The following is a 23,713-nucleotide window of genomic DNA, read 5'->3' as shown; positions in this document are numbered from 1 at the left end:
TTAATATGTTAAAAAAGCTTTGTTTACATTTTCTTACTTTCAGTATTAAAAAATAAATTTTCTTTTCATATCACTTGCGCTTTTAATATAGATACCTACATGCGCCATCTTCACCATCACTGTGCGTCATCTTTCCCTCGGTGGAAGGTAAGATGGCGCAAAAGCGTTTTTTTTTTAAAGCCGCATAAAAAATACTTCCTTTTATTGAATTTAAAAATAATCCTAGAAATTGGTTATAGAAATGTCCAAATTACAGGCTCGTAGCATTCAAAGTTAGCTTAAATATTTTTTACCCTTAAATAAAATGTATTTTGCTTAGGTGCGTCATCTTCGACGTCCTTCCCCTATGCACCTGATTATGTTAAGGACCTGTTTAAAGGGGAATTAGAAATAGAGAACCGTGAAAAAACCATCAAATTACAGCCGTTCAGTGCGACTAATAACGCAATTAAAATAGAAAATTTACGTAACGACGAAGTAACAAAAGCAGACAATAATAATAACGATGAAAAACAACCAATTGTGAAGACTAATAAGACTAAATTGATAAATAAATGCGCAACAGGTTTATGTGAATCTGTAAATCCCTTTACCAACACTATCGTAACAAGAAAACTATGTTTCTTCTGTACTGGCAATATTTCCACAGTAAACAATGGAATAAAGTGCGGCAATTGTTTACGTACATTCCATATAAACTGTATTTTAAAAAGAGAAATTACAACAGCTAATGTTTTGTATTACTGCAATGTATGCCGCAAAAAGTTAATGAATTCTTAATTTTTAAGTTAATTTTTACCAAACATTTTTAAGATTGTGTTATTTAAAATAAAGCTTAACAATAATCAAACTATTTTTTCTAATCAATCCTATTCGAAGTAGGGTATATGCCAATGACTGTCTGATAAATGCCAATAACTTGTACGGAGGTGACAATCACTATCACATTTGACAATTTAATAAATTAAATTGTTTTGCTAGTTTCACATTAATTTGGTGTAAAATTCTTGGGGGGCCTTCGGTAAAGGATACTTCAAACTATCAAATAAAAAATTCAAAACTGATTTAAATCGACTCAAAAAAATTTATTATAATAAAAGCCAGCAAACATTCCTTAATGTGCCAATCACTGTCCCGTTTACCCTACCTAAAAATGTAAATCATAAATAAATTTTCATATTATTACCAAGTCTCCATAATCGTACTTAGCCATATACAAATATGTGGTGGATTTGAAAAATATTCAAAATATCTTGATAAAAACTGAATTTTCGAAAAAGTACTAAGAGGCAAAAAACTTTTTAAAATATTGTGTTTAACTAATGGTATTACAATAATAAATAAATTGGAACGTACACAAAAGTTTGGGGGAGTTTAAAGGAACAAAACCTCCATAAAATTTTTATGGGGTGTCCAAATTTCACTATAATTTTTTCTTAAGATGCTACTACCATAAGAATGCCAGATGTCTATTTTCAATAAAACAATAAAAGATCTCTAATAGTTTTCGATATATTGGAAAAAATCGATTTTCATTTTGTAATTTCAAAGGGCTGTAACTTTTTTTATTTGCACATTTGTACTAAGGTAAGTTAGGTTCAATCGAACTATTTTTGTTCCCAGAATATGTGATTACATTTATGACCTGGTATTTTTGTTACACCCTGTATATAAAGTTATCATAATATATCATAAAAACATGAGAACGATCTTAACTAACCTAAGTCCTCTTTGCAATAGATTAACTGTGTGTTAGATAAACAGGCATTCAAATGAAAACATGAAATTAACAAAAAGAATAAAAGATACTGTTTAGTTAATTTCTTTTGACTTAAACATGTTTAAAATGAAGACTGCACAAAAATATTAATAAACAATCAATATTTAATAATGAATAATGATCTATGCCCTATAATAATATAAAGGATGTCCAGAAAAGATTGGTCATAAATTATACCATACATTCTGGGGTCAAAAATAGTTCGATTGAACTAACTTACCTTAGTACAAATGTGCTCATAAAAAAAGTTACAGCCATTTGAATTTACAAAATGAAAATATATTTTTTTCAATATATCGAAAACTATTAGAGATTTTTTATTGAAAATGCACATGTATCAGTCTTATGATAGGAACATCTTAACACAAAAATACAGTGAAATTTGTCCACGCCATAAAAAAATAATGGGGATTTTGTTCCTTTAAACCCCCTCAAACTTTTGTGTACGTTCCAATTAGTTCATTATTGTGGTACCATTAGTTAAACACAGTGTTTTTAAAACTTTTGCCTCTTAGTCTTTTTTCATAAGTCACCTTTTATCGAGATGTAGCTTCTTTTTCAAAATATATCTAAAAATGTTTATAAATAAGTTTTCAGATTTTTAACAGGTCTCTATAATCGTACTTAACCATATAAAAATATATGTTGGATTCGAAAAATATTCAAGATATCTCGATAAACACTGGCTTATTGAAAAAGTACTAAGAGACAAAAAAGTTTTAAAAACATTGTGTTTAACTAATAGTACCACAACAATAATTTCATTGGAACGTACACAAAAGTTTAGGGGGGTTTAAGGGAACAAAAGCCCCATAAAGTTTTTATGGGGTGCACAAATTTAACTTTAATTTTTTTAAGATGTTGCTGCCTCAAAATACCACATGTCCATTTTTAATAAAAAATCTCTGAGAGTTTTCGATATATGAAACAAAATCGATTTTCATTTTGTAACTTCATATTTCAAAGTTTATTTTACCCCCTTTTGCACTTTTCGATTCACCTGGTAGATAGATACACGTGCACCGCTGAGGCCTGCCAGGTCATGGTTTTTAGCCTTGGTGTGCTATGAATTATCACTAGAAAGATTTTTAGCCTTACAGGACGACCGTTAGTCGGAGGGTTCACTAGCTCTTAGACTATAATTCAATTCAGTCACTTGCATAATTAAATAAATTTTCTTAACTTGAAAGTAACATCATTTGTCCTGGCATAGAATATAATAAAAATCTACTCACAATAATTTAAATAGTATAGTTCGAGTATATACTAGTAGATACTATACCGAGTATAGTATCAGACTAACTACATGGTGACCTCGACATCAGCAGAATCCTGAACAAAACGGGCCTCCGTCCAAACAGTGACAAAAAGGAGCTCCATACTAAGATGAGAGGGGTATCCAAATTAGGATCATCGTCTCTCATTAGGACTGATAGAAAGTGAGAAGATGAGAAAGTACTAAATAGATGAGAAATTACAAAATAATATACAGTGATGAGCGCGCTAACTACCGGATAACGCAAAAGATGGAAAACATAATTTATATTGCGAAATAAAAAGAGATAAAACTAGACGAGGTGGAAATTATCGTTATAAACGTATAAATTAACATTATATTACATATTTCCCACCTTTAGATATATCGGAAGAATGACAACAGTGACTGTGACAGGAGAATTTTATAAAAGACCCCTGTCACAGACGTCTAAAGGTGGGGAACTATGTAATGGAACGTTAGTTTATACAAACTCTCTAAAACTAAACTACTTCTAAGTAGGTAGTAGGTATAATTTAATAAAATCCCAATGGATTGCATAAAACATGTTCAGAACGAACGTTTTTGTTTTCGAACGTTATTTAACTATACGGTATAGAGCCAACCCAGGAAACTATCCCCTTTTAATTAATTTATACATTTATATCAATAAATTCCACCTCTACTAGTTTCATCTCTTTTTACTTCACAATGTATTATGTCTTCCAACTTTTGCGTTAGTTTGCCGGTTATTAGCGCGCTCAACACTCTATACGAAAGAATACCAAAAATAAATCTTACCCCGACAGAGGTTCAGAACACATGTAGAATAGTTTTTCACATCTTGATGAAACACGGAAAATAAAAAATAATTATAAAGGTATACCTTTTTATAGAAAAATATGTATTTAAATAGATATTGTACCATTACGTAGCTTCTTCTAGGTGATTATTAACAGAACAGAATTATTAACTGAACATAAACAGAACTGTACTTGTACGCCAGTCATTGGGAGCAAGAATAGGATATTACCTCCGAATTCTATCCTACTGCATGGATTTTAATGAAATTTTGGGCCTAGCCTCTACTTATCTCCTAATTCAAAGTCTACCCTATGTCGATGTGTGCTTTTTTATCTTGGGGGTGGTGCCCACCCCTTCTCAGGGGTGGAAAATTTTTTGGTTAAAATTATCACGGAATTTGTTAGAGAACCTAATTCTAAGCAAAAACTGTTCTATATTTTTTTTTGGAAATCTCAATACTTTTTGAGTTATTCGTGGTTGAAAATTGGCCATTTTCATTGAAACATAATACCTTTTCGAACGGTTTTTTTGCGAATACCTTAAAAACTATGCATCTAACTAAAAAAACTATACAAAAAGAGATATGGTAGGTGAAAATATTTTGTTTTTTGGTACATTCTCAAATTGGTGTATTCAACTTGAAATAACAGAGGAACGGTCGATATTAGGTATATAATGTTACTAATATTTGTAGTGCTTGAAAGGACCTTTAAAATGAGCTATATTAAAGGTCTATTACATTAAAACTAAGCGAAGTATGCTGCAAACAAAATTGATAACTAATGTGGTTTAAGAAAAAATGAGAAGTAATTTTAACCCCCATCCACCAAAATGTAAATGCATCGTTTTTCTTCTACAATACCTTTTACTGTAGTGTTATTTCTATGTTCAGAAAGTTTGACGGGTTTAAAATGAATGGTTTTTGAAAAGAAAAGATCAAATTATAGAGAGCATTTTTAAATTCTCTTAAAAATCTTCTTTTTTTTCTCCATATAACTTGAAAATGATAAGAGATACAGTAATGAATAATAAAAAGGAAATTTTTGTCTAAAAAAACCCTACATTTTTGTTTTGTGTCAATTTTTCGTATCTCTTATCATTTTCGAGTTACATGGAGAAAAAGAAGGTTTTTAAGAAAATTTAAAAATGGGCTCTATAATTTGATCTTATTTTTTTCAAAAACAATTCATTTTAAACCAGTCCAATCTTTTGAACAAATAAATAACAATATAGTAAAAAGTATTTTAGAAGGAAAACGATGTATTTAAGTTCTGATGGATGAGGGGTTAAATATACTTTTCATTTCTTCTTAAAATACGTTAGTCATCAACTTTTTTGCAGAATATCTCGCTTAGTTGGAATGTAATCGACATTTGGTATTGCTCATTTTAAAGGTCTTTTCAAGTACTATAAAAGTTATAAGTATCATTATACACCTAAAATCGACCGATTCTCCGTTATTTCAAGTTGAATAAACCGATTTGAGCATGCAGCAAAAAAACAAACTTTTCTTATTTACCATATCCCTCTTTCTATTTTAACTAGAAGATCTATAAAGGAACGAATCTCTTTGTTTTTTTATAACCTACAGAAATATTTGATATAGTTTTTTTGTTAGATGCATAGTTTTTAAGGTATTCGCAAAAATCCGTCCGAAATGGTGTCATTTTTCAATGAAAATGACTAATAACTCAAAAAGTATCGAGTTTTCAAAAAATAATTATAGAACAGTTTTTGCTTAAAATTAGGTTTTCTAGCCTCTTCCGTGGCTACTGTAACCAAAACATTTTTCACTCCCGAGAAGGGGTGGTAAGCGCATATCGACATAGGGTAGACTTTGTTTTATGAGCTATTCCCTACTTACTATGCAAATATAAAGTAAATCGATGTAGTAGGATGGAATTCGGAGCCAAATACCCTCATTGACTGCCCTATTGACCTAAAGTGATATTTTTCTGTAAAATCTTTAAAGGGATTATATAGAGTGTTTCAATATTTATAAACAAAACGCAAAAGGACAAAATCGGTGTTTTTAACAGCTAAAAATAGGTAAACGAGGTTATGAGGAATAAATTATTAACGGTATTTTGTATAGAAAATTAGCAAAACATTCATACATCGGTAAAACTAAGAATATTTAAGTTAGAATTATCCTGGGTTATAACAATATAAAGAGAATTTTATTAACACGGCATAAAATGGATTCTTAAGACCAAAAAAAAGGAAAATTATATAAAATGTAAAAATACAATTGGCTTTTCGACACGTGACAATATAAACAAACTAAAATAAATGTTTTTAGACAAAGAATTAAGCATCTCTTCTGTGAATATCAGTTTGTGTCCGTCAGAAAGTACCAATATATTTGTATTTTTTAAATCTAAATCACCAATTATGGCTGAAGGAGAAGTTAAAATATTTATTGTGAATAATCCATACGAAACAAAAAGGGTAAGTGAATAGCTGCTTAATATTCTTTTTTAAATTTTGTTTTTATTTTTTTAACTATTTATTATATTTGGAAATATTTTATTTATTAAATATATAGCGCTTACAGTTAAACCAATTTAAGAAAGAAAATATAATATATTACGTTGCCTACGTTCCTTCCGATGAAGGCTCCAATAAGAGCCGAAAATCGCGATTCAAGGGACTGGACTGCACTCCGTATTCTAATTGAAAAGTAAGATTGTTTTGCCTTCGCATTGCAACTGAATAAAAATGGTATACATTTTTATTTTATAATATATTAGTTTAATACACAGTATGATGCAGAAGTATGGAATAAGTTCATGATTTTAGAAACAAAAAACTTTTTAAACAAGTCTTAAAACGCGTCAATTTTAATTTGGGAATGACCATTAATTGATATATGTAGGTATTCAGTGTGTCTGCGTAACTTGGAACCATAGGAAATAGTACAACAAGAGACAAAAAAGACATATTTCTTACGAGCGCAGAAGTTTGTTCTCGCCTCGTATAAATCAAGCGAGGGAGAAATATGTCGTTTTCTCACGTGTTGTACACTGTACTTTTCTATGGATGCGTTTTTGTCAAGAGTTCGAACTTCAAGATTAAATAATTTAGGTGCTTTTATGTAGATTATATGCCAAAATTAAAATAAAATACATATTATACACATATGTAGGTAAATATTTAATATTCTTAATATTTATATACCAGGGGTGGCCAAACTGTGGCTCGCGAGCCACATGCGGCTCTTTGAAGGATTATTTGTGGCTCTCAATAAATGTCCCTGAATTACTTTTAATTTTTGTTTCAAAATGTGGCAGTAAATATAAAAGACTAAGCGTAACATCAGGACTTGGCCAAGGAGACCCCTTATCACTGTTGATATTCAGTTTGGCCTTAGAATATCTAATAAATAAAATATCATCTGAGCCGACAGGAGGATTTGCGAATCAAGGATCAAAACTATTGTTGGCCTTTCCTGATGATATAGGTGCAGTCGATCATTCTACAAGAGACGTGAGAGAGGTGTTTTGACAACTCGAGGAAGAAACAAGTAGTCTGAGCCGAATAAATGAAGAGAACACGAAATACATGCTAGCAACCAAAAATCTGAGATCAAGGCACAACATAACTATTAATGACCACAACTTCGAAGTAGTAAAAGAGTAAATATCTAGGAACGGTAATCACAGATGACAATCAAATTATAAAAAGAGGTCTTAGCAAGGATAGCTGCGTGGAATAGAGCATTATACTCCCTATCATCATTACTAAGATCTAAACTGCTAAAAAAACAATCTAAATTAAGACCATACAGCCAATTATTCGCCCAAATGTTAAATATGGAAGTGAAACTTGGACTCAACATCAGTGGGAAATAAAACTTCTTCAGATGCAAATCCACTAATGGATGCTAGCGATCACATTTTTCATTAACTCTCTGTTTCTTGCAAAATGTATCAGAGATTGATTGTCGTTAATCCCTGTCCATTGCCTTATGTTTCGGAGCCAGGACATTTTCTTGCGTCACATTCCTCTCTTGTCTTAAATTTTACCCTCGATTATAAGTTGGAGGAACTGGTATTTTTCATTTCGCATGGTGCGACCTTGATACACAGTTTTGCTTTTCTTGACGGTTTCGAAAAGTTGGTGCTCTTTGTTAATTTTTTTAAGGACATCTACATTTGTGACTTTCGCTGTCCATGGTATCTTTAGGATATGGCGATAAGCCACATTTCGAAAGCTTCTAATCTGTTTATATCTCTTGTTTTGAGTGTCCAGCCCTCTACGCCATATAGCAGCAACGACCATATGTAGCACTTAGTAAACCTTAGTCTCAGTTGAAGATCGAACTCTGAACAGGTCAGTACCATCCTGAATTTTACGAAAGCTTGTCGAGCTTGCTCAATGTGACCTTTTACTTCCCTGTCCGATGCCCAGTCTTCAAAAAGCCACGTTCTCAGGTATTCAAATTTGTTCACTTTTTCAATGGACTTGGTGTTCAGTGTTATGGTGGAGTTTTAAAGTGCATCCATGTTTCTGGAGATGATCATGAATTTGGTCTCTTTGGTATTAATCTCTAATCCCATTTTTTTACTGTATTCTCTGATTATAGTGACAAGTTGTTGAAGATCGGCTATGTTGTCACAAATTAGATAAATAAGCTACTGGGAAATAAATAAGCTGCTGGTATTTGAAAGCAAACAGTGTTCTTTGAGAGGCGGTAGAAGATCAATAGGCCATCACAGAAAAAGATGGAAGGATGATGAAGAATCGAAGTATCCTGAATTAGTAAAGGCTGCTTGTAGAATTATTTGCATATTTGAAACAACGATGTGTACCATTTTATTTCACGTTAAGATTCATGAAATCCAAACGGTTAGAGAAAAATTTAATACCTTTTATACACTTTTTAGACAATTGTTTAATTGCGGCTCGCGAAACATTTCAAATTTTGAAAAACGGCTCGGACTATTAATGAGCTTGGCCACCCCTGTTATATACTTTTATTTATTTAAAATTATAGCTACCAGGTATATTTGAACAGTTTTTAAAGGTAATTCCTGGTAAGTTTTGATTTGACACATTTTATTTGACAAAAATATTTGTGTTTGTATTGTGCATGTTACATCAAATGTTATTAATATTATACGAGGTATGTCAAAAAATATGACTTTCGCTCAAAGAAAGTAGGTACCTTTATATTTCACAATAGGTATTGAAAATTTTTATTATGAAAAGTTGTTTGGAATTAAAAATTATGTTCTAATATGTAGGTAATTATATATATAAAATATTTTAAGTCACTTTTACTTTTCAGTGTCGGGATGTGGGTAATTATATCCTTCTAATTAAAAAAAATTGAAAGTTTTTCTAAAGTATGGATACTCAACATCATTATTTATGATAACTCTATAATTAAGTATTTTCTATGGGAAATAAGCCACAATTTTACTAAAAAATGAATTTATTAACGTTTCAAAGCCGAAATCGGGTTTCGTTGTCACGATACAAAATACTATTTGGGCTTCGAAACGTTAATAAATTCATTTTTTAGTAACATTGTGGCTTATTTCCCATAGAAAATACTTAATTATAAAAATGCCACAAGGAAATAGCTTCAGAACAACATGATAACTCTGTTATTATTAATTTTAAGAAAAAAATTATTCATTATAAAAAGTCCCACATATTCTGAAAATTAAGATACAACTATGAGATGTCAAGATTTATCAATTTTAGAGAAGTTATGTCAAAAAATGTGAATTTCACTTAAGAGTAAAGTACCTTTATTATTCACAATATCGAAAATTTTTATTAAAGCAAGTTGTTCGGAATTAAAATTAAAAACTTTGTTCGAATATGCAATTACATCCTACTAATTTAATTATTGTGAACTACACAGATACTTTACTCTTGAGCGAAATTCAAATTTTTGTGACATACCTCGCATAAAATTAATAAAATTTGATATCTTATTATTGCATCTTGTTTATAGACAGCGCAGAGCTTTTCATGAACAACTTTGTTTCGTAAAATTAATCATTAAAGAGTTATCACAGTTGCAAAAAATACAAAAATGATGTTGATTTGAGAAAAAATGAAGTATTTTTTCAATTAGAAGAATGTAGTTGCATATTATTTGAACATTATGTTTAGTTCCACACAGCTTTTCATAATAACAATTTGCGATATTGTGAAATATATAGGTACGTTACTCTTGACCGAAATTCATATCTTTTTGACGTACCTCGTATATCATTAATAAAATTTGATATCTGATAGTTGCATCTTAAGCTTTAGACCATGCAGAGAAATGGCCTAGCCGGGTAAGATGATGAAAACTGCCCCCAACTCGATTCGAATTCTATATAGGTCACCGTTCAGCACATATAGAGAAACCCACGTTCTAAAATTTTTAGCCCCCTAGGTGGTCACGTGACCCACCTAGAGCCTAATTAGGCTTTTTAGGTTTTTATTTTTTATCTCATCCGCATCGAGAGCTAGCGAAAAACTTTAAATAAAAAAAGTTGTAAATGTCAAAAAGTTCTATCCGAATTTTTTTTTTTAATTTTTGGCGGGAAATTTAAATTTTAGGATGATTTTAAAATTTTAAATGAGTATAAAAAATTAACTAAGATATTCGTTTTCACGAAAAAAATTTATATCGTGTGTTTTTCCATAATGTTTCACCTTGAATTTTTTCAGATTTTTAAAATTGGTGAAACGGACTTTTAAAATTAAAAAACCGCTTTTTTTTTGTTTTTTTTTTTCGCTTTTTGATACATGGTGTTTAAGAAAAGGTTACACCGTCACTAGGATTGATAAAAAACTGAAAAACAATTGGGATTTGCTAAATAAAAAATTTTTGTAATGCCATCCATTTTCAAGATACAGGGCTTTGAAGAAAATAAAATTTTACACATTTTTTACGATTTTGCCGAAACTACTGGCAACACTGTAATAAAATTTGGCAGGTTTTAAGAGGTAGTTATTGTGCATTTTTTGACATAGAATTAAAAATTTTATATTCATCATTGGCGCGCATACGGGAAATGGTCTGAACTTTTTAAAGAAAAAAAGATTGTACGCCACTAACATATTTCAAATTAACAATTATGTTTGAATTCTTCGTTGCATTTGTGACAAAAAATCTATCTACCCTTTTTTCATACGAGGCGCTGTTTTCATGCAAAAAAATAAAATATCTTAATACTTCCAAAGTATTGGAATTATGTTTTTACGGATGTATGAGTTACGAGTATAATGTAGAAATGTAGATGTATAGATACTTAACAGTAGTTCAAATACTTTGTAAGGGTTAAGATGTTTTATTTCTTGCATAAAAATGGCGCGTCGTATGAAAGGTAGATTTTTTGTCACAAATGGAACGAGGAATTCAAAAATGATTGTAAATTTGAAATATGTCAGTAGCGTACTTTTTTTTTCTTTAAAAAGTTCAGACCATTACCCGTATGCGCGCCAATGATGAATATAAAATTCTTAATTGTATGTCAAAAAATGCACAATAACTACCTCTTAAAACCTGCCAAATTTTGTTACAATGTTGCCAGTAGTTGCGGCAAAATCATAAAAAATGTGTAAAATTTTGTTTTCTTCAACGCCCTATATCTTGAAAATGGATGGCATTACAAAAATTTTTTATTAAGCAAACCCAATTGTTTTTCAGTTTTTTATCAATCCTAGTGACGGTGTTACCTTTTTTAAACACCATGTATAAAATTGTATCAAAAAGCGAAAAAAACAACAAAAAAATGCGGTTTTTATTTTTAAAAGTACGTTTCACCAATTTTAAAAATCTGAAAAAATTCAGGGTGAATCATTGTGCAAAATCACATGTTATAATTTTTTTTCGTAAAACCGAATATCTTAGTTATTTTTTATACTCATTTAAAACATTTCCTTTCATTTGAACGTTTGACTGAACATTTGAATTTCCCGCCAAAAATTAAAAAAAATTGTCGGATAGAACTTTTTTCAACTTACAACTTTTTTATTTATTAAAGTTTTTCGTTATCTCTCAAATTTTCAAGAAAGTGAGTTTCCTTATATGTGGTAAACGGTGACCTATATGGAATTCGTATCGAGTTGGGGGCATTTTTCATTATCTTACCCGGCCAGGCCCTTTATAAAGGGTTACTTTTTTTTCTTAAAATTAATAATATAAAAGTTTTCCGTATGGTTCCAAATTATGCAGACACGCTGTAGGTATATGTGTTGGATTTTGCGTCAGTGTCATCAGTATTGGCATAATGACGTAATAGACGATTTTTACCGAGGTCACGAGATACCTCATTTGAAAGGTTTCCCAATCGCATTTGCGACGATATATTATTTTGAATATTTACTTATATCGGGTGAGGCAGATAAAATTTAGCTATACTAATGATTCTTACCAATAGTAGACTATATTAAAAATCATTTGAACGTAAGTAGAGTTTTAGATGTCAAACTACTACAATTCTACAGGGTGTGAATATTGCTACGAAATTAATAAGAAAACGTAATTATCTTTTAAAATGCCCTGTATAACATTACAAAACCTCATATTTTAAGAAAGAAGTCATCGAAGAGAATCCAAAAATGTAAAAATATACAGGGTGTCCTATTTAAGAAACGAAGTTTTAATCAACTTCCGGTATAACTGGAAGTAGCAAATAGATGAAAATATTTTCATTAAACAGATGACTCTTGAAAACCCATTAATTCAAATTTTCATGATTCTGTTGCCTTTAGCTCTCGAGATATTTCTAATAGGCCCTTTATTTGCCTCACCCTGTATAGTGTTAGATAGTCTTATAGTACTTTTTTTTTGTTTTGAAAAATGGCTTTGGCAGAGCCAATTAGCCAGACTTGTTTCTGATTGATTGCAGATTCATAGTCATAAATTTCTTATAACATAAGTACATTCTACAATTTTATTTTTATAGATACATTGGTACATTGTGTAGCTTTTTTTATTTTGTTTTTTTTTAATTTTTTTACTGTTTTTTTAATATATATTTTAATTTGTGCGATACACTTTTTTTTACTTCTTTTTTTTCTATTATTTTTTATTTTTGTTTCTTTTTTTTTATTTATTATTTTTTTGTTATTATTTTATTGTGTTTTTTTAATATTTTTTTTTATTTTTTCAAACCACATTAACAAATTATACCTATTTATTACATATTACGTTTACAACTTGTATTTACATAATTTAACATGTTTATAAATGAGATGAAGAATTTCCATATCATTTGTAAATATTAAAGTATTTAGGTTTATTGGGAAAAAACATTTTAAATCTTTTAATTCCTTATAAAGGTCGTTTATGTTATTTATGTTTAAATGACATTCTAATATGACATGTGTTAGATCTCCGAGATTGCCACAAGTACAATTGGGAGTATCTGCCAAGCCGATTCTATGCATGTAAGATGGCGTAAGAGCATGATTGGCTCTCAACTGATTAATGGTCTTTATAAAATGTCTGTTATATTCTGCGTAAAACCATCTTTTTGAGAATATCCTAGGGTTACAATGAGCAAAATTTGAGCCAGTATTACATTCTCTGTAATGCAATTGCCAATTATTTTTAAGTTTTTGTCTGCTAAAAGTATCAATATCTGAAGCTGGAATTAAATTTTTGTTTATTTTTTCTCCGATCACATAAGCTGGTTTAGCAAAATTGTCAACTATTTCATTGCCTTTTATTCCCAAATGACCCTTAATCCAAGCAATTGTTACATTTACTCCTAATTGTATAATTTCAAACAGAGTTTTAAGAATATTCAATTCAATGTGGTTTATGTGTTGACTGTTTGAATGTTACTCAATCTGTCCACCACGCTTTTACTGTCAGTAAATATAGCATAATTGCTAGTTGGATTCAGTAGTACATACTGAACAGCAAACATTACTGCTATCATTTCTGCTGTGTATATTGAGCATTCAATAGGTAGGCTATATTGATGATGGTAATTTTTATTTTCGTGGAATACTGCACAGCCCGTTCCACTTGCGTCTTTTGACCCATCGGTAAATATGTATTGAAAATTTAACCATTTCTCTCTAATAAGTATATCAAACATATTTGGCGGTAAATGTGAGTTTAAATAACATGTTTTAACCTTGTTAGAAAATAATGTTTTTATCATTGCACTGTAGTAAGGCGGAATTTGGCTTTTATAGATAACTTCACTGTACTTTACCGTACTTATAAAACTTTCTACCAAAGGTATAGATTGTTTAGTTCTCCAGTACCTATGAGTGAGGTCTAAAACTGATAGCTCATGTAGATCTTGAAGGTATTTACATTTTTTGGACAGAATTCGAGTTGTAAATTTATCACTGAGAAATTGGCGGCGTAAATGCAATGGAGGTTCCACTGCTTCATTTTCCATTATTTGGACTGGAGTGGATTTTAAATAGCCTCGGCATAATCTTAAGCACTTATTTTTTTGAATTTCAAGTTTATTTAAAAGTGTATTGGTCGCTGATCCAAACAAATGACAGCTATAGTCGAAAATGGGTCTGACCATGTTACGATAAAACATCAAAGCAATATTTGGGTCTGCTCCCCAATTTGTTTTACAGAAAGCTCTTAAAATATTTATTGAGTTTTCTGATTTTTTAACAATATGATGAATGTGATCTTTCCATGACAATTTCCTGTCTAGATAGGTACCAAGATACTTAACACAGCTTTTAATTGGAAAATTAAATTTTCCAACGTTAAGATTGCCTTGTGGAACTCTACGCTTTTTTGTAAAGTAACACACCTCAGTTTTTGTGTCAGAAATTGATAACCCTACTTCTTTATAGCACTGATTTACGATTTCTAATGCGACTTTTAAATTATCCTCACATCTACTGAACAATTTTCCTTCTGTATATAAAACAACATCAGCAGCATATTGGAAGAATTTTTGTATTGTTGGGTATACTTACTTCAAGATCTATGTTGTACAGGATGTATAAAACCGGGCTTAAAATACTCCCCTGTGGCAATCCAATATTAGTTAGTCGAGGATATGAAAATTCATCATTATTAATTTTTAAATAAGTTAATCTGTTGGAATATAAAGATTTTAAAAAGAGAGCAAATTAATTAGGGATTCCAATATACAACATTTTTTTGTAAAGAATGTCTAAATTAACATTATCAAAAACAGCGGAAATGTCAAGGAACGCAGCTGCTGTAGACTTATTTCTTGTAAAGTTAAGCTGAATTGAAGTAACTAGAGCTGCAGTTGCATCTTACAGTACTTGTCTTTTTAAATTGTAGCTGGAACTGTATGGTCAATGTTATGAAGGAGAAATAACCGTCCATGATCTACCTGCTTCTAATCCATCAGTATGGAATATTAGCCAAAACGAAATCATCTATCACTTAGACTTTGGATACTCACCATTAAGGATAATTAATAAAAAATACTTTTCAATTAAAAATCATTCAAAAACAAGTACTTTTCGATTCAACTTCAGAAGCGATGTTCCAAATCTAGTTTTTCTGCCCAGTATAGGACATTTAAAGCCAACATCTAGAAAAGAAATTCTGGCGATGATATCATCGGAGGAACCAAACACTTTACATAAGGTAAACCAAAATTTCACTTAATTATATCAGTACAACTTACTTTGAAGCACATTGAAAAAAACAGACAGAGTTATGTCTATCTACAAAGAAGAAAACCATTTCTTTATCAGTATACTTATACCTTCTGCTGCTCTTATGTAATTTCCTATTCTACTATAGACACGTAAATGTCTTAATTTATTTTGTAGTCTAAACACTTTGTGTAGCCTAATATAATTTTTAGATACTTAGCTTTCCGACGTTTTTGTTCTAGGATTTATGCCACACAATTTTTTCCGTGTGATATGGAGCATCATGAGAATGAGAACTATTTCATTTTACTTTACTAAATATATCTTGTAAACTGAATAAAATATTTAAACTTTCATAGCTAGTAATAGTGTATTCCAAAATAATGCTGATAAAAAATCCAAAATATTTTTTGTAGATACCCATACAAATGGATTGTGCATCAATTAGTTTCGTTGAACCCAGTGAAAATGACATGGGCTGGGATAACAGACAAAGTACTTTTTCTTATGTTGGTACTATCGATAAACTATCTACCACTGTTGGTATTAACGATAAAATATCTACCAATGTTGGTATAACCGATAAAATATCTACCAATAATGTTGGTACTAACGATAAACTATCTCGTGTTGGTATTAACAATGAACTATCTCTCAATGAGTCCGAATTAATTGATGACAATGATAAAAGTTGTCTGGAAGCCGCCATTGAATCTTTTACGCAGTATGTAGCCTAACTAAATACACTCAGTGACAATAGAAATGTTACACCCAGAAGGAATAATTTCTTCAACTTAATTTTTTGGCAACATGGTAGCTTTACATCAAGAATGAAACGACCTATAACGGTGTAATAAATACATGAAACGATAACCTTAGCAAAAATTTGTATTAAATTGTAATCAATTGTAATGTATTTAACCACTCCCTTTGTAGTTGAATACACTCCTGTACATGTCGAGTCATTGGCAAAATGAGATGATCGATGTCTGCTTGTGGCGCCTGGTTCCAAGCAACTTGAACTGCATTGATTACCTATCATGGTTATCGTGGTTTGTAAGATGTCATCAACATAACGTGCAGCGGTCATACTATAACATAAACACAAGCTGTGAACGACGACCATAGGCAATAGCCCAATTACTCTAACTGTCCTGGGTACATGCCTCTCAACAGAAAGCCCAATATCTTATCGCTCTCCATGGCGGCGGCTTAGCATCTCACCACCATCATACATTCTTAAACAAAATCGCGATTCATCGCCGAATGCTATATTATGCCACTCTGCTACCCAATGCTGCCTTTTCTGCACCGATTCAAACGTTGATAACAATGGTCCGCAGTCAAAGGAAGCACTAGTTGTTGGCGGAATGAAACCAGTCCAAAGGCTCAATGCGACGTTGTAGAGTACGCATAGTACCAGATCTACTTTCTACTCCAAACCAATGGTCAGCGATTTGACACCTAGTAGCAAAACGGTATAGCAGAGCCAGTAATCTAAAGCTAAAGTAGTAAGTAGAGCCATATCTTAACAATCTGTGGTATACCTCGGTTGACTAGTTGGTCTTCTTCGCGATCCTCTACCTTAGTTTGTCCAGACATGATACACTTTGCATAACCTCCATTGCCGTACAACTAACGTGACAGTGACTGCCAATTTTGGGATATGACAGTGAATACAATTATACTGAGGAATAATAACTAAAAATTTCTGTACCAGCCGTTCTTCATAAATCGCTCTCTTAACAAAAAAAAATTAAAGGTAAAACTTTGTTTTTATAAAAAGTATAAAATAATAAAAAATATTTATATTGTTATCATAGCATGCTTTAAATATAGTCATTCTGTTGACAAAAAATTGAGTTCAAGAAATTATTCCTTCTGAGTGTAACACTTCTAATGTCACTGAGTATATGCCTTATTTATATTTCTATATTTTAGGAAATATATTGGAGAAAACATGGAAGTCCTAAAGGAACAAATTAAAACTGCACTAGAGGCTAAAGAACCAAATATAATTATAAACTCGGACCAGTTACTTTTTGTCAATTTTTTAGTTTCACTCACTAGTGATTTTGCTTCATATTCTTGTGATACAAAAGAATTGGTATTTCCTGATACATATGTTAATAATGTAAGTAGGTATGAATAGTGTAAAATGCTTTTTCGTGAATTAAAATAGTTATTTATGAAATAGTTCGTGAAGTATGCTTTTTGCGAACGCACGCGGTATTTAGAGCACGAGCGACAACGGAGCGAGTGCTATGCATCCCGTAAGTTCGCAAAAAGTACTTCACGCACAGTTTCATACAATATTTTATCTACTCTTTGACAAATAAATAAAAAAACCGTAACTCTTCGTCACTGGAATTGATTTCTATTCTACAATTTTTAGAACTACATTTAAAAATCCTAACTACTTTCAAACACAAAACTGTCAAAAATTTTGTTGTAAGTCATTGCTCAAATTGTCATTACTATGACAACGCGAAAGTTAAGGATATTTGATTATATGAAAGTGTGCCAAAAAACCCATTGAAAGTGTGCCAAAAAGTAAATCCCATTTAAAATACATTGTTACTTCACGCACACTTTAAATCCTACACGCACTGCTATCTATAATGACACTTTTCACAAACTAAAAACTGATACATAATATTATGACATAGAGTAGATAAAACATATTATAGTACTGTGATATATTATGTTGTTCTGAAGCTATTTCCTTGTGACATTTTTGCAATCAACTATTTTAAATGGGAAATAAGAAACAATTTAACTAAAAAAAAATGATTTTATTAACGTTTCGACTCCCAAATCGGATGTCGTTGTCTAAATACAAAATATCACTAAATTAAACAAAAATGTTGTTACTTAGTAAAAATTCTTCTAATAATTTATTTAATCTGACTCATTTATATCGGCAAATCAGAATTCAGACATATATTATACATTTTAAAGTAGAATACTTTAAAATGATATTGCCAATATTTATCAGTTGCGTTTCTGGAACGAATTTACTGAAAGATAGTTATTCGATTACATGAAATCAACCCCAAAAGAAAAACCGCCACAAAAAAAAATCATAAAATCATGTCACCGTTGCATTTGGTTGTCTTTTTAAAGACAGATCACATAATATGATATTCTTGAATTGGGTTTGATTTTTTTTGTGACGGATATTCTTGAGTTGGGGTTGATTTCATGTAATCGAATTAACTATCTTTCAGTGAAATCGTCCCAGGAACGCAACTCATAAATATTGGCAATATCATTTTAAAGTCTTCTACTTTAAAATGTATAATATATGTCTGAATAGCCGATATAAATGAGTCAGATTAAATAAATTATTAGAAGAATTTTTTACCAAGCAACAACATTTTTGTTTAATTTAGTAATATTTTGTATTTTGACAACAACATCTGATTTGGGCGTCGAAACGTTAATAAAATCATTTTTTTAGTTAAATTGTGGCTTATTTCCCATTTAGAATAGTTGATTACCGTGATATAATTCTAAATAGGTACAGCTCCCGGAGCGAACCATGGCCCGTGAGACAAACCCTGTCGACGTAAAGATTAGGTGGGTGTACGACTGACCAGAGCGTCTGTCGCCGGCCGTGGTTCGCTTCGGAAGCTGTACTACCATTTATTTTTTATATCGTTTGGTTTTATAGGTACTTTTTAGTTTATATGTAAATACAAAAAAGATCTATTCAAAAGAATTCCAGTTGAAATTTGCCAGAGTGTCTTTCAGCAATCGATACGGGACATTAACACATTAGTTACAGTCGAGAAAATGAAAGAATACCCATGAATGATCACATCAATCACTTATTTTGTATTTGCTATCTTTTTCTATAACAAACGTTTGTTATTTATAGAAAAAGGCAGCAAATACAAAATAAGTGATTGATTTGATCGTTCATGGGTATTCTTTCATTTTTCCGACTGTAGTTAGTCTCTGTATGTTTTTTAACATAATTAATAGCTACGGTATATTTTATACGCTGATGTTATAGTCCAGGGCGCATCTGTTTTGAGATGGACGTTGAGAGGTGACTCAAATTTTTTTGCAGAAATTGCTTGAAAATAACTCAAATAATAATATTTGAGTTATCCTCCCTCTCAAAAAGGTCCGGAACATTGTTTAAATAATTAAAATGTCAAAAAATGAAGGAAAAACTCGATTTTTTTCTCCGTTTTTTGATTATAGCTTTAAAAGTATTTATTTGTGAGAAAAGTCGTACTAACATATAAGTTGAGTAATTAAATTTCCTGCAATATAGAATTAGTGAAAAATTTAAAAAATAGTCACCCTTGTTGCAAAATAGCAATAATTGCGAAAAAAACCATACAAAAACAAGTATTCGCATTTTACGTTTTTCAAGCATTTATGCTACATTTAGGACCTTCATATTTTACCCAGAAAAATTTATGATATAGTTAAACAACACTGTAAGTTTCATTAAGATCGGTTTAATAGATTTTGCAAAATAAATTTTGCAATCCAGCTTTCGAAAAAAAAATTCATTTTTTTTTTAATGCTGCAAGACTGAAAATAAAGCAGATATCAAGTTGAATTGTTTTTTGCTTATAGAAGTGTACTGTACCTTTCATTTGCAATTTTTAAAATTAAAATCCATTAGCTTTCACGGCGTCAGGAATTGTGTTAAATAAACATTAATTTTTGGCGCTACGCGCAGGACAGCGGTGTTCGATTCATACAAGTTGATTTCCACCAAAATTTCTTCCAATCTTTATCTAATATATTATTTTCTTATATTTTGTTGTATTTTAATATTTTAATTCCACAAAAATCAAACTAATTTTATTATTGTTTGTAAAATATTGTTTAAATAATTGCATATGTTTAAAAATAATAAACTTTTATTCTCTAAGTTAAAATATATGAACAAAGAAAGTTTTTGCTAAAAAAAGTGTTATTTCAAAAGATAGAGTGTTTGTTTTTATTTTGCAATAAACAAATTTATTTATTTATATCGAAATGTAATAAAATTTAAAATGTATCAATCATTATCAAAGGTCATTGGAATGCCCAATTAGGGCAAACTATCCGCTGTCCTGCGCGTAGCACCAATAATTAATGTTTATTTAAAAAAATTCCTGACGCCGTCGTAGTTATTCAATTTTAATTTTTGCAAATTGCAAATAAAAGTTACAGTACACTTCTTTACGCAAAAAAAATTTCAACTTGCTATCTGCTTTACTTTCACTCCTGTAACACTTTGAAAAAATTAATTTTTTTTGCGAAAGCTGGATTTCACAATTTATTTTGCAAAACCTATTGAACCGATCTTAATGAAATTTACAGTATCGTTTTACTGTACTATAAAGTTTTTCAGAGTGAAATATGAAGGTCCTAAGTGTAGCATAAATGGTTGAAAAACGTAAAATGCAAATACTTGTTTTTGTATGTTTTTTTCACAATTATTGCTATTTTGCAGCAACGGTAACTATTTTTTAAATTTTGAACTAATTTTATGTTGTAGGAAATTTAATTACGCAACTTTTATGTTAGTACAACTTTTCTCGAAAATGAATACTTTTAAAGTTATAATGAAAAAACGAAGAAAAAATCGAATTTTTCCTTCATTTTTTGACATTTCAATTATTTAAACAATGTTCCGGACCTTTTTGAGGAAGGATAACCTATATATTATTATTTGAGTTATTTTCAAGCAATTTCTGCAAAAAAATTTGAGTCACCTCTCAACGTCCAAATGTACTAATATTTTTACAGATTGCCCTGGTCTATTATACCTTTATTAATGTACCTTTTCTAATAAAAAAATAAGTTAAATCCTTTTCTAATATTTTACTTTGTCGTATATGCCGACGATATCTGCCTATTAGGACAAAGGTTCCAAGATGTAGCTGGCCAATTGGAAACACTATCCACTGAAGCCAATAAAATAGGTTTGAAAATCAATATTAGTAAAACCAAGTCCAAGAGCAAGGAACAACACGCTATTTACTCTCGACAACAGGCTGATTGAAAATGTGGAAAACTTTAGAGGTACAGAAGACGATATCCGTATGAGGATACGAAAAGCTCAACAAGCATTCAGCATGCTCAACCCTGTTTGGAGGTCTCGCGAGTACACTACAAGGACAAAGACCCGAATATTCCAGTCAAATGGCATGTCTGTTCTACTCTACGGAGGTGAAACCTGAAAAGTGACAAAACCCTTACAAACAAACTGCAGGTCTTTGTTAACAAATATCTACGAAGAATTGCCGTATTTTCTGGCCAAACACCAACAGAAACGAAGATCTACTACACCTGACCCAACAAGAGAGGGTAGAAAATGAAATAAAGTCCAGGAAGTGGGGTTGGATCGGCCACACACTCCGAAAAAATATTTCCAGTATTGCAAAGACTGCCCTAGAGTGGAATCACCAAGAAAAAAGGAAAAGAGGTCGCTCAGCACAAACTTGGAGATCCATCATGGACGAGATAAAAGGTCAAGGAAAGTCTTGGAATGAGGTGAAGGTCCTTGCGCAAAATATAACCCTATTAGACAAGGCGAAAACGGCGGGTTCGAAGGGAAAAATATTCCCATGAGATTTTTTTGCATAATCATATTCGTGAGACATCCTAGAATAAGGTTCAAGAAGTCGCCCACGTGAAAAGTGGGCCAATTTTTTTTTAACAATTTTTTTTTTAATCAAATTGCAAGAATCAATATTTTTGGCCCGAACAATTTTTTATTTAATTTTTTGGACCATTCTGGACAAAAAAGATCTCTTATAATTTTTCTCTAAAGTTGATCGTTTTCGACTTATACGCAATTTAAAATTGAAAAAAACGAAAAATGGCTATTTTCAAATCTTAATAACTAGGTTAAAAGTTATTATTATGAAAGTCAATACATGACTAAATTAAAGTTTAAAGCCCCGCCTACAAGATCCTGAAGAAATTTTTGTCATTATTTTATTACTAAGCTGTTATTTTTAAGTAAAAATAATAAGCGCCATGCACGTGTGCGGGGCTGTAAATGCTGAGTGCGAGAGAGAAGTCATTCCAGCAGTCCAATTGTGCATCTTACTCGCACTCACATTTACAGCAGCGTCAATACGATTTAACCACTCATTGTTATTAATTAAAAATAACAGCTTAGTAGTAAATTAATGACACAGATTTCTTCAGGATCATGTAACGGTGACTTTAAACTTTGATTGAGTCACTTTCTGACTTTCAAAATAATAATTTTTGACCGAGTTATTAAGTCTTAAAAATTGCCATTTTCGCGTTTTTCAAATTTTAAATTGCTTATAACTCAAAAAAGATCAACTTTAGACAAAAATTATAAGAGACCTTTTTTGTCCAGAATGGTCCAAAAAATTAAAGAAAAAATTGTTCGGGCCAAAAATATTGATTTTTGTAATTTGATTAAAAAAAATTGTTAAAAAAAAATTGGCCCACTTTTCTCGTGGGCGACTTCTTGAACCTTATTCTGGGATGTCTCACGAATGTGATTATGCAAAAATATCTCATGGGAATATTTTTCCCAACGAACCCGCCGTTTCCGCCTTGTCTATATGGCGTGTTTTCACTAAAGCTCTATGCTCCACTTATAGCCCAGAAAGCCACTGCGCATCCGCTAGGGAAAATATTCTAATTCGGATTTTTTGCACAATCTTACTCAAAAAGGACTCCTTTTAACAAATTTGCATGTTGCCAGGACCAAAAGGTGGTCAAAAAATTTTTAAACGTTTTTATTTGTTTTTTTCTTAAAATTATTTTTTTTTGCATGGAAAAAAGTTTTTTTAGGTTTTTTGGATCATTCCAAACAGAAAAGGTCTTTAATGACTTTTCTCTAAAAATGATAGTTTTTGACATATAAGCGATTAAAAATTGAAAAATTGCGAAATCGGCCATTTTTATCCCTAAAAACTATGTGAAAAACTAAAAATTTGAATGTTACCAAGGTAGGCGGATATTCTTTAAACATCGATTGATGAAATCCCGAAGAGTTTTTTGCAATACAATATTCAAAACTCCTTTGTTTTTTAATTGCTAATTAAGCGTGCGCGACACTATTTTCCACCGACAGTATGGTGCAAATGAAGGGAATAAATTCGTTATTTCGCAAACCGACGACTTTAAGGAAAAATCCCGAAAAAGGTCGATTTTTATTTTTAATTTATGATATTGTGGCGTATATGGTATACTAGTGACGTCATCCGTCTGGACGTGATGACGTAATCGATTATTTTTTTAAATGAGAATAGGGATCGTGTGGTAGCTCATTTGAAAGGTTC

General features: G+C 31.0%; 1 protein-coding gene across 1 annotated transcript in view; it reads left to right on the top strand.

Moving 5' to 3' along the window:
- LOC114331342 (hydrocephalus-inducing protein-like) overlaps positions 1-23,713 on the top strand; it is a 691,883-nt gene that overhangs the window by 462,510 nt on the left and 205,660 nt on the right. Inside the window, exons 50-53 of the mRNA XM_050647266.1 lie at positions 6,142-6,290; positions 15,103-15,414; positions 15,842-16,149; positions 17,367-17,559. Coding sequence (XP_050503223.1) covers positions 6,142-6,290; positions 15,103-15,414; positions 15,842-16,149; positions 17,367-17,559 — 962 coding nt within the window. The remainder of the gene's footprint in view (positions 1-6,141; positions 6,291-15,102; positions 15,415-15,841; positions 16,150-17,366; positions 17,560-23,713) is intronic.

Source organism: Diabrotica virgifera, chromosome 3 (assembly GCF_917563875.1).
Source record: "Diabrotica virgifera virgifera chromosome 3, PGI_DIABVI_V3a".
Taxonomy (NCBI): domain Eukaryota; kingdom Metazoa; phylum Arthropoda; class Insecta; order Coleoptera; family Chrysomelidae; genus Diabrotica; species Diabrotica virgifera.
This window is presented reverse-complemented; position numbering and strand designations above follow the sequence as displayed.